This window comes from Pristis pectinata, chromosome 27 (genome assembly GCF_009764475.1).
Source record: "Pristis pectinata isolate sPriPec2 chromosome 27, sPriPec2.1.pri, whole genome shotgun sequence".
Taxonomy (NCBI): domain Eukaryota; kingdom Metazoa; phylum Chordata; class Chondrichthyes; order Rhinopristiformes; family Pristidae; genus Pristis; species Pristis pectinata.
Genome location: NC_067431.1, coordinates 22,355,093 through 22,367,315, shown reverse-complemented (window position 1 = coordinate 22,367,315; position 12,223 = coordinate 22,355,093). Strand labels below are relative to the sequence as shown.

The 12,223-nt window shown below is 42.7% G+C and overlaps 1 protein-coding gene across 1 annotated transcript in view; it reads left to right on the top strand.

The window, feature by feature from the left end:
- The window catches only part of bace1 (beta-secretase 1), a 105,148-nt gene that overhangs the window by 69,182 nt on the left and 23,743 nt on the right, over positions 1-12,223 (top strand). The window contains exon 4 of the mRNA XM_052039831.1: positions 11,424-11,561. Within this exon, the coding sequence (XP_051895791.1) occupies positions 11,424-11,561 (138 nt within the window). The remainder of the gene's footprint in view (positions 1-11,423; positions 11,562-12,223) is intronic.

Below are 12,223 nucleotides of genomic sequence, written 5' to 3'. Positions count from 1 at the left end.
AGACAAATTGGGGTGAAGGATGGATTAGGACAAAGGGAATAATATGATCGGCTGAGGTCATGTGTGCGATAGGGAAGAACTGTAGGGGTCCTTAGGTCAAATGGGTTAATGGGGACAATTGGAAGGTAACAATACAGGCAAAGAAGTGTTGCTAATAGCAGGGCTGTGGGATGTGCCCAGCAGGTCAGGAGGTAAAAATGGAAAGAGAAAAACTGAGCCAATTTCACAAAATGGTATTGGTATTGGTTTATTATTAGTTTATTATTGCTTCCATGCAAAACTTGTCTTGCAAACCGATCGTACAGGTCAATTCATTACACATTGCGGTTACATTGAGGTAGTACAGGTAAAAACAATAACAGGACAGAGTAAAGTGTCACAGCTACAGAGAAAGTGCAGTGCAATAAGGTGCAAGGTCACAACAAGGTAGATCGTGAGGTCAGAGTCCATCTCATCGTATAAGGGAACCGTTCAATAGTCTTATCACAGTGGGGTAGAAGCTGTCCTTAAGCCTGGTGGTATGTGCCCTCAGGCTCCTGTATCTTCTATCTGATGGAAGAGGAGAGAAGAGAGAATGACCTGGGTGGGTGGGGTCTTTGATTATGCTGGCTGCTTCGCCAAGGCAGCGAGAGGTAAAGACAGAGTCTAAGGAGGGGAGGCTGGTTTCCATGACACGCTCGGCTGTGTCCACAACTCTCTGCAATTTCTTGCGGTCCTGGGCAGAGCAGTTGCCGTACCAAGCCGTGATGCATCCAGATAGAATGCTTTCTATCGTGCATTGATAAAAGTTGGTGAGTGTCAAAGGGGACAAACCAAATTACTTTAGCCTCCTGAGGAAGTAGAGGCGCTGGTGAGCTTTCTTGGATGGGCTGCAGCAGAAATGGCCCGTTCAGATATGGACAGAGAAATTTAGTTACCCGAAGTTGGAGGAGTCAGTATTGAGTCCAGAAGGCTGTGATGTGCCCAGGTGGAAGACGAGGTGCTGTTCCTCAGGCTTACATTGGGTTATAGCAATGCAGGAGGCCATGGACAGAAAGGTCAGAGTGGGACTGGGCTGGGGAAATAAGGTGGCGGACAACGGGGAGCTTGGGGTTGCCCCCGTGGACTGAATGCAGGAGCTGGGCAAAGCAGTCACCCAACCTGCACTTGGTTTGTCCAGTATAGAGGAGACCACATTGTGAGCAGCGAATGCAGTTCGCTAGATTGGAAGAAGTGCAAGTGAATCGCTGCTTTACCTGGAAGGACTGTTTGAATCCCTGGATGGTGGGAAGGGAAGAGGTGAAAGGACAGGTGCTGCATCTCCTGCGTTTGCAAAGGAAAACAGGGATCAAACACGTTAGCTTGTGTGTGATCCCTACACTGAGCCTGCACGGACACCTCACTGCCAACGTCATCCAAGTGCTACTTCGATCATTCCACACTTAAGCTTTCACTTCCTGACTTGGAATTGCATTGCATTTGTCGATCATTCTCGGACAAGAGCTCAGAAACATTGGGAGACGTAGGATCATCCAGAAGGTGATGGGAAGGGGGAATTTGCTTTTTCAAAGAATGATAGAGGCGAGTGATGCACTCAGGGGGAAGGGGGATAGAGATGAAGGGAAGGAATACAAGGTTATGTTGAGGAATTTATGTGAAGGAGGGAGTTAAGTACAGGATGGACCAGTTGAGACCAGGATTAATTTGTAAATGTAATCCAAGTTCTATGTCACCTTTTTCTCGTTACTATGCAACCAACTACTTGCAAAGTGTACACATCCTCAGGAGCCTTCTACTTACTAAGTGGTTCATTAGTAATTCTCACCATCTATATCGTCATCTGAATTCTTTCAATTACAGTTTAGTAATCACAACCAAACATGCATTATCAGTGTTACTTACAGACAAGTTAATTGTGATGACTTGAGGAAGCAGCTGTTCAGAAATATGTTTCTAAATTTTTGATCTTGCCATTAAAATTATTCTGTGGAGCCCTGACTTAATCAACAAGAAAATGTCCTCTTGGATAAACAAGCTGATGCCCAACTATTCTTGTGGTTGGTGTTCCATTGAACTGTAGTGGCACTGGGTGTGAACCTGTCCTATCTCAGCAGATTTCCAAAAGAGGTAAAAGAAGGATCCTGCATTTATATAGTGCCTTTTGCTACCTCAGAATGCTTCAAGTGTTTCACAACTAGTTAGGAAATACGGTGGACAATTGTGTGCATAGTGAGCTCCCCAAAAATGGAGAAATCATCAAGTAATTTAGTACTGTTGGTTTCAGGCATAAATGTCGGTCCGTATACTTGGAAGGAGCCCAGTGCTCTTAATTGGATAGTCAGGGATCTTTAAATTCTTTCAAACCTTTGGTGCTACAGGAGGAATATTGATGTGGCTATAGAACGATAGCCCAGAAACAGTCAGCAGGAAAGGAAAGGAAAGGTAAGGAACAAAATATTAAGCAGAATAAAATCAAGGAAAGTGTTAATCAGTTCAAAGAAATAAGATTTCATTTAACAAAATGCAAAGCATTCATGAGTTGCAAAAATAGTTATTTCCAGTCCATTGGAATTAGCTAAATTGTGTATCAAATAATAACAATGTAAACTTCATCAAAAACAAATCAAGTCTCTCAGTGTAGGGATTGATCTTAGGGATATGGTAAATCTGTCTCTGAAAGATTAATGGAGGTAAATTGGAAGATTACAGAGGTTCATGATTTGTGTGTGTGTGTGTGTGTTTGTGTGCACCGTGTGTGTGTGTAGGTATGTGTGTGTATGCGTGCATGTGGCTGTGTGTGTGTGTGTGTCTGAGTGTACAGCTGTGTGTGTGTGTGTAAAGATATGTTTGCGTGCGTGCATGTGTGTGCGTGTCTCAGTGTGCAGCTGCATTTGTGTGTGTGTGTGTGTGTGTGTGTGTGTGCGTGCGTGTACCTGTCCTGTCAGAACAGCCAGAAGTACCTGGCATTTAAGGTTTACCGAGCATCCCTCACTGGGACTGACTCACAAAAGGTTGACGGATGCCTAGCTTCATGCGTTTAAATATGTGGCAAACTATCTTCCACTTGCTGAGTATAAATATCAATCTCAACATTTCTCTGCAGTTGACAGTTCTACTTGAATTGCAAAGATACTGTTTACCCTCAAATGTTTTACTTGCTTGGCTTCCTCCCTCAGGAGTGGGATACAGAAGTACATGTCTTTTTTTCTTCTTCACTCATTCTCCTTAGCAGAGGTAAAACACCAAGTCACCAAACATCGGTTATACCTATTGTCAGTACAAGTCGATTCAGGATGATAGAGAATGTCAGTGAAGATGGATGCAACAATGAAAATGAATGTGCTAGACTGATGATGCAATTTTTTATATCCCTTTACGGGATCTGGGCTTTGCTGGCAAGGCAAGACTGCTCATTAATTATTGACCTGAGAAGGAGGTGGCGGGGTGCTTCTTAAACCATTGCAGACCTTCTAGGGAAGGTGCCTACACAGCGTTGGTGGGGAAGGGGGTTCGATAAATTAGAACCAGTTGCAGCAAAGGTCTGGGCAATATATGTCCATGTAGGGATACTCCGTAACTTGGAGGGGAACCTGCAATTGCTGGTGGTGTTCCCATGTACCTATTGCCTTTGTCCTTCTTGGTGGTGGGAGGTGCTGTTGCAGTAGCCTGCGTGAGTAACTGCAGTGCATTTTGTAGGTGCTACACACCAGGGCCGCCATGCACCTCTGGTGAATGAGTGAGCCCAGAGGTGGTGGTAGAGACAGGTACAATAATAACATTTAAAAGATACTTGGACAGGTACATGGATAGGAAAGGTTTAGCGGCATATGGGCCAAACACAGGGAAATGGAATTAGCTGAGATGGGTATCATGGTTGGCATGGTCGAGTTGGGCCAAAGGGTGTTTCAGTGCTATATTACTCTCTCATGAGATGGGCATTCTCATTCACTTGCCATTGTTGAATGTGCCAATTCCAGCAAGGCTAGAGTGTTGTTGGACTTGGCACATTCAACAATGGCAAGTGAATGAGAATGCTCATCTTGTGACTGCATAGCAATCTACGGCCCATGTCAGAACACATCTCTACTTAACGAGTTGACTTTGTGAGTTTGTCCCGAATATTACATTACATGGAAACAGATGTTTGAGGAAGAAGCGATTTGATTTGAAGCCATTTTGACAATTGTTGATTAGGAGCACTGCTTTGCTTTCCTGGAGACATTAATGAACTACAACCTGAACACATGAATGCTTTTACTATGCTAAAGTACCCCAAGGCATTTTGTAGAATGGAGAGGTTATCACACATTATAAACACGGAGCCACGTTAGGAGAGGTGACAAAAAAAAGTTGGTCAAAGAGATAGGTTTTATGAAATTACATAAGTTATCAAAGGATGAAAGAAAATATAATTCCTTATCAAAGAAGAGGTCATTTGGCTCATTCCAGTTGATGTAAACTGTAGGTGGATATGAAGGGAACCCAGGGATATGGGATTTGTGCAGAAAAGTGGCGCTGAGGTTGAAGGTTATCTATGACCTCATTGGAAGGCAGAGGGAGCATGAGGGGCCGAATGGCCTTCTGCTTCTGTCTCTATATGTTCCTATGCTTTGTGCAAGAGCAATCCAGCTAGTCCCACTCCCCAACCCTCTCCCCCTGCCCTGCTAATTCTTCCTTTCAAGAGCGTTGGTGCACCCAACACCTTTCAAACGCCACAACTGAGTCTGTCTCCAGTGCTGTCCCTGGGAATTGAAGGAGGGTTGAGATAAGTAAGGGAATTCTAGAGTTTAGGACATGGTACCTAAGGGGCACTGCCGATGAGTGATGAAAATCAGGGAAGGAGTAGGACCAGAATTGGGAACATTGAATGTAGCCCCATGTAAAGCAAACAGTTTTGGGTATCCTTATTGCATAGTTAACCCAAGATTGGAAGTGACTTACAGCTGTGTATGTTGTAAGATGCTGAGAGAGGTTACACCATTACTTCTTGAGAAAGAAATGCATTTGCACTATTAGTTCTGAAGATGTGGAAGAATTAAGAACTGCAGGGATTACTGTTAATCTACTGTCAGCCATCAACTGGAGGCATTTCATTGCTGGAGATCGTATGTGCATGCATGGGTACATAAAGTCCATTCAGAAATAATAACAGGATGTAAAGTGATGGAGCTTACTTTTGATATTCAGAAACCTGTGTTGAAGGAGAAAGTTGCTCTTTATTTTAGCTTGCTGAAAACTTAGCAGAAGGAACCTAAATCGATTCTCATTAGAAAACAGATTAAGGTGGACAAGATCCAATTCACAGAGTAATGAAAAAAAATCTTTTGAGCGGATGGTGAGAGGGGTTTAGTGCAAAGCCAGCATGATAGGACAGATTATAAACTGGAGGACCCACAAGACAAATTTAAAGGGCTTGTAGTACATCAGATGCAATCATTTTAATTGCTAGATTCACCAGAATTATTATTCTTAGCATTGTTAGACTCAATTTTTTTATCCAGTTTATTTACCAGAATTACCTACTGAAAGTTATGTTGTTGTAACAGAGGGTTTGCCTGGCTTGAATTCTCATTTTGCCACCCAGATAATACGAGAGATAAATCTGGCCAATAAAATCAGTTTAAAAAGAATGGATATTTAACTTTATTTTATAGAAGGTTATTCAGTCAGCTCTTGACCATCATTTCATCTAAATTTTATATTTTTAATTGAGCCTTATTGCTTTTTTCAAAGAAATTGCTTTAGGCTACATAGCAACTTATAGTTCAGTCCCTCAGGACAGTCCCCAGCTGAAACATCAGAGAGAGAATTAAACCAGTTTATAATGGAGCACTAGGAAGTTTGTTCACTGTGAGAAAATTAATTTTAAAAAGATGTTCAGATTAGTTCTGAAATAGTGGTGTACTGGGATTCAAAGTTTTGTTGTGTTTGTATTCAAAAAAATTATATTTAGTTAGCATCTTTAATGACAACAACTTGCATATATTCAGAACCTCTAACATACTGGAGTGCCTCACAGGATGTAGATGCTGAACAATTTATCAGGGTAGATGACCAAATCCTTGGCAAAGAAGGTGGTTTTAATAAGCATTAAAGGAAGAAAGTGAGGTAGAGGGGTTTGGAGGGATTTCTGGAGTTTCAGGCCTTGCAAAATGAAACTATAATGTATAACTAGGAGTGCCGGTATGTCTGAGGATGTGCAAGGTTGAAGGAGGTCACAGAGGCAGGGAAGGGAGAGACTTGGAATTGGTTTATTATTGTCACATGTACCGAGGTACAGTGAAAATCTTGTCTTGCATACCAATCGTACAGATCAATTCGTTACACAGTGCATTGAGGTAAAACAATAACAGAGTGCAGAGTGAAGTCTCACAGCGACAGAAAAAGTGCAGTGCAGGTAGACAATAAGGTGCAAGGTCATAATGAGATAGAATTTGAGGTTAAGAGTCCATCTTATCGTACTAGGGAACTGTTCAATAGTCATAACAGCGGGATAAAAACTGTCCTTGAGCCTGGTGGTACGTGCTTTCAGGCTTTTGTATCTTCTGCTTGATGGGAGGGGGGAAGAAGAAAAAATGTCCGGGGTCGGTGGGGTCTTTAATTATGCTGACTGCTTTACCGAGGCAGTGAGAAGCATAGACAGAGTCCATGGAGGGGACGCTGGTTTCCGTGATGCGCCGAGCTGTGTCCACAACTCTCTGCAGTTTCTTGCGTCCTGGGCAGAGCAGTTGCCATACCAAGCCTTGATACGTCCGGATAAGATGCTTTCTATGGTGCGTCAATAAAAGTTGGTGATTGTCAAAGGGGACATGCCAAATTTCTTTAGCTTCCTGGGGAATTAGAGGCGCTCGTGAGCTTTCTCAGCCGTGGCGTCTACATGAACATGGACAGACTTGAAAATGAGATGTGGATTTTAAAATTGAGGCTTTACTTGACCAGGAGTTGATGTCAGGCAGAAGACACAAGGATAACGGGTGAATGGGTCTTGGTGAAAGTTGGGATATGGAGTTTAAGGAATGCGAAAGATGGTGATACAACAGTCAGATCAAGAGAGGGATGAGGGTAAGGTGAGGCAAGAGCAATGTAGGGTAATTTGAGGCAGACCTAATAATGGCTTGTATATGTGGTCTGAACCTGTTAAGTTCCAGACAGATTTGTACTTGCATAGTATGACACAGAAGTAGGCCATTTGGCCCATTGAATCATGTTGCTCTCAGCAGAGCAAATCCCAACATTCCTATCCCCCCTCTCCTTTTTTTTCTTGTTGCTTATTCTTTTTCTCATATGTCCATCAGTTCCCTTTTGATTCTTTTTACCACTTAGCTGAACTTGGGGTAATTTACAGTAGTTAATGAACCTACCAGCATATCTTTGAGACGTGGGAGGAAACCAGGGCACGTGGGAAACCCACACGGTCGCAGGGAAAATGTGCAAACTTCACACAGACAGCGCTGCGAATCGGGATCGAACCCAGATCCCTGGAGTTGTGAGGCAGCAGCTCAAAATGCCGCACCACCACTCCCAGCAAGCTTTAGAGAGGGGTGGAGTCGTTGGCCAGGGAATGGAGTTTGTGTTGGTGACTGATGGCAATCACTTTGGTGTTTCCAGGATTTAGTTGGAGTACTCTTCTGCCTGATCTGTTGGACAAGCATGCTGACAGTTTAGAGATTGAGGAAGGATAAAAAGAGATGGTGGTGAGGGGGAGGGGAGAATCATCAGAGTGCAAGATTGGTGGAGTTGTCGATAGTGTGGAGCATGGTCTTAGGCTACAGGGCGATATCAAAGTGTTGGTGAAATGGGCTGAGAGGTGGCAGATGGAGTTTAATCCAGGTAAATGTGAGGTGATATATTTTGGGGTTTAGGACATGCACCATGAATGGTAGGGTCTTGGGGAGTACTGAAGAACAGAGGGACCTTTGTGTACAAAGATCCTTGAAGGTGGCAGTGCAGGTAGTTAACATGGTTAAGGCAGCATACGGGAGACTGGCTTTCATCAGTTGGGGCAGGGAATACAAGAACTAGGACGTTATCCTTCAACTTTATGAAACATCGGTCAGACCTCGGCTGTGTGCTGCTCTGGTCACCGCATTATACAAAGGATATGATAGCGCTGGAGAGGGTGCAGAGGAGATAAACTAGGACATTGCTTGGAATGGAGAGTTTCAGATATGAGCAGAGACTGGAGAGACTAGGTCTGTTTAAACTGGAGCAGAGGAGGTTGAGGGGATGTGATTGAAGTATATAAAATTATGAGGGGTATAGATAGGGTAGACTGCAAGAATCATTTCCCCATTCAGAGGTTGATAAAAAATAGAGGATATAAGCTTGGAGTAAGGGGTAAGAGAGTTGAGGGGGGCCTTTTACATCCAAAGAGTGGGGAGTATCTAGAATACACTGCCAGAGAGAGTGGTGGAAGCAGAGTCATTGACAGCACTCATAAAATGTGTAGATGAGCACATGAATCACCTAGACATAGAAAGCTATGGGCCAAACACTGGAAGATGATGTAAGTATGGATGGGTGCCACTGGTGGTATGGGCTGAATGGCCTGTTGCCAACCTGTATTACTCCTTGACTGTTACGCAGAGGAATATTCTGGATGATTTCTGAGCATGAGGAACTGATTTGTAAATGACCTTTCCAGCAGGCAATTAAATAAATGTACTAGCAGAGTTTATGACAAGCAGATTGTGCATGGTTTTGTGGCATGCTGGCTTTAAGATGGGCTCATTTATTTGAACGGATGGCTCTCCATGCTAGAAGGTCAGCATAATAACCTAAACTCTGAAAGTATGCCTTTGCTATTTTTATATTTTGAGAGTAACAGTATGACTGTGGCTTGTATTTACAAATTTAACATTCAGCATTCTATTTATAGCCTTTAGACCTGGCCAGCTCTGTTGGCTCATTGTTCTAATCATCATGGTGCCTTTGTCTGAAAATAGTTAACACCTGTGGGTTTACATTCCTGTGCACAGTGTCGAGTTTCTCTGAGCTCTTTCAATGAAGCCACTAACTCATTCATCATGAAAGTTTTCTCTGTCATCTTTTTAACATTTAGGGCGAGGTTTTTCAACCCAATGAGCAATTTTGTACTCCAGGTTTGCATATAGAATGAATTGATCTTACTTTAAATGGGTCAACATGTGCATTAGGAATTTCAGTAAGGATAGTACCAATTGGAAATTAAACTCCCAATTTCTATATGTACAATTTATACATTTTCTAACTTCAGTTTTACAATTTAAGTGATTAACTGACCATTCCCCTTGCTGTGATAATATTTGTATGTATTTTTTGTAATTTTGCTATCAGTTTCTTGCAAACTATCTAGTGTTACTGCAGCAGCTTCAGTTGAGAACAGTCCCTTCAGAATGCTCCTAATACTGTCTGGAAACTTGCTGCTATCCTATGGCTTACTGCAGAAGGTAGAGAGTTACTGAGTGACAGCCAGGACTTAGTTGGTAGCAATGTTGCCTCTTCACTCAATAGGCTGCAGTTTCGAGTCCCACTTCAGAGACCCGAGAACAAAAATCTAAGCTGATGTTTAGTGCAGGCCTGTTAGAGATGCTGCTTTTTGGGTGAGACATCCTTGACTGCTCTCAGAAGGATGTGAAGAATACTACTCTGAAGACAAACAGATGAGCTATTCTTGGTGTCCTATCCTATATTTATCTCTTAATCAACAGCACTAAAAACAGATTATGTGGTCATTGTCACATACCTGTTTATGGGACATCGCTATGTTCAAATTGGCTGCCCGGTATCCTACATTAAAACAATGTTCACATATTGAAACTACTTTAGTGACAGTAAAAACTTTGAAACACTATGAATTTAAAAGATCCCATATAAAACACAGCTGGTTTTATATGTCAGCTCTCAAAACATGGATAATTTCATTGACATAGCAGTATTAATAGGGAATATCCTTGTTCAATACAAAAATATATGGCAAATCATTAAATTAAATTAAAACAAAAGCAAAGAGATATGTTAACATGATACATGGGTTAGACTGTAGCTAGACTAGGGAGTGGGAAAAGGTTTTGCAAGTTCATCTGGTAAGAAAGGTATTGGGAACCTGATGAGAAAGTAAAGTGGATTTACAGGAATGTCTGTGATGGGAACTTTGGAGATAGAACATAGAACACTACAACGCAGTACAGGCCCTTCGGCCCACAATGTTGTACCGACATTTTATCCTGCTCTAAGATCTATCTAACTCTTCCCTCCCACATAGCCCCTCATTTCTCTATCATTCATGTGTCTATCTAAGAGTCTCTTGAATATCCCTAATGTATCTGCCCCCACAACCTTTGCTGGCAGTGCGTTCCACGCACCCACCACTCTCTGTGTAAAAAAACTTACCCCTGATATCCCCCTTATATCTTCCTCCAATCACCTTAAAATTATGTTTCCTCGTGTTAGCCATTGTCGTCCTGGGAAAAAGTCTCCGACTGTCCGCCCGATCAATGCCTCTTATCATCTTGTACACCTCTATCAAGTCACCTCTCCTCATCCTCCTCTCCAAAAAGAAAAGCCCTAGCTCACTCAACCTATCCTCATAAGACATGCTCTCCAATCCAGGCAACATCCTGGTAAATCGCCACTGCACCCTCTCTAAAGTTTCCACATCCTTCCTATAATGAACACAATCAGAAGAAACCAGATGATGAGGAATTAATTTTTGTTATGAAAATTGTGGCTCTTTGTAAAGTAGATCTAAGAGTGATATTGAAAATCATGTTCTTTTTGGGTTTGCATTCTCAGGATGACAGTTCCAACATTCACTGCCCATTTGTAATGAGGAGGTGACACCTTCCTGAACCACCACAGTCCCTCTGCTGCCGTTACTGGTGGTGTTTCCATAACTGCAATGCCTTTTGTAGATTGTACACAGTGTAGCAGTGGTAAAGGGAATAACCTTTCTGCTGGTGGGTGTGGTGCCAATGAAGGGGGTTCCTTTATTCTGGAAAGTGTCAAGCTTCCAGAGTGTTGTTGGAGCCACACATACCCACGCAAGTGGAGGGTATTCCATCATACTTCTGACTTGTGTTTTGTAGATAGTGGAAAGGTTTAGGCGAGTGCAGAGCTGAGCCAGTCTCCACAGGATACCCCATCTCTGACCTGCTGTTGAGGGTTGGAGTATTTATGTGACTGGTTTTCTTAAGTTTCTGTTCACCTGGTTGTTAATGGATGCTGTCATCTTTCTAAGATACGTTCTACCTGCAAGGTCCTTTCTTCTGGCACCTTTCTCTGTTTCTTGCCTGTCTACATGAAGCTGATTTTGGATATCCAGACTAAGGGCTAAAAGATCTTGCCCCAAATTTGACGGATCAGGTTTACCATGTAAGAAAGAATGATTTTGATGTTAAACCATTGCTTGTCTCCTCCCCTTGTCTCCCCACTCTCCCTGCCCACTCCCGTTATTCTCTCCACAGCCTGATGAAAACCTGGAACCCTTCTTTGATTCATTGGTGAAGCAGACCCAGGTCCCCAACATCTTCTCACTGCAGCTGTGTGGAGCAGGCTTTACCCTGAATGATACGGATGCAACATCATCTGTGGGAGGAAGCATGGTGAGTGACAGCTCTTCTCCACTGCAAGTACTTCTCTTGAATTCAGGCATCGTGCAGTTAAGTGCTGTAATCAGTTATTCAGGGAAAAATTGCTAATCTTGCTTATTTCTCCAGTACGTAATCTAGATTGGCAACCATCCAGGCCCTGAGACGAGGTGGCCTTGACAATAGAAGAACTGCAGAAACAAAATCTGAGACAAAGTGAGGGATACTGAAAGCAGATGCTTCTCTGGCTTGTATAAGACCGACAAGAAATGTGTGCTTGGTGCATCTGTGTGAATTTCCACTACCCTTACCTCTTCCTGATACTCTGCATCGAGGAAATCGAGTGTACTTCTGATTTCTGTGTGAAAAATAAAATGTGATTGCGAGTAACAAGATTGGGAGTAGGCTATACGGTACTTTAATTCAAAAATCATTGCTGATCCCATTGTCCTGTCCCGTCTCATTCCCTCATTTCTTGATTTAGTGTCCAAGGGTCTGTAATCTGAAATGAAATCAGTTGGAATCTAACAGAAAAAGATCAGTATTTTGAAAGTAATTCCTCAACAGAGCCAGCAGCAGTTTCTCATTTCTTATCTGCCAACCAGCTGTTGGTTTACCCAAGTTGCTCATGGGTGCTGGTAGATATTGGTAGGGTGGCCAATGACCAAGGTTAATGC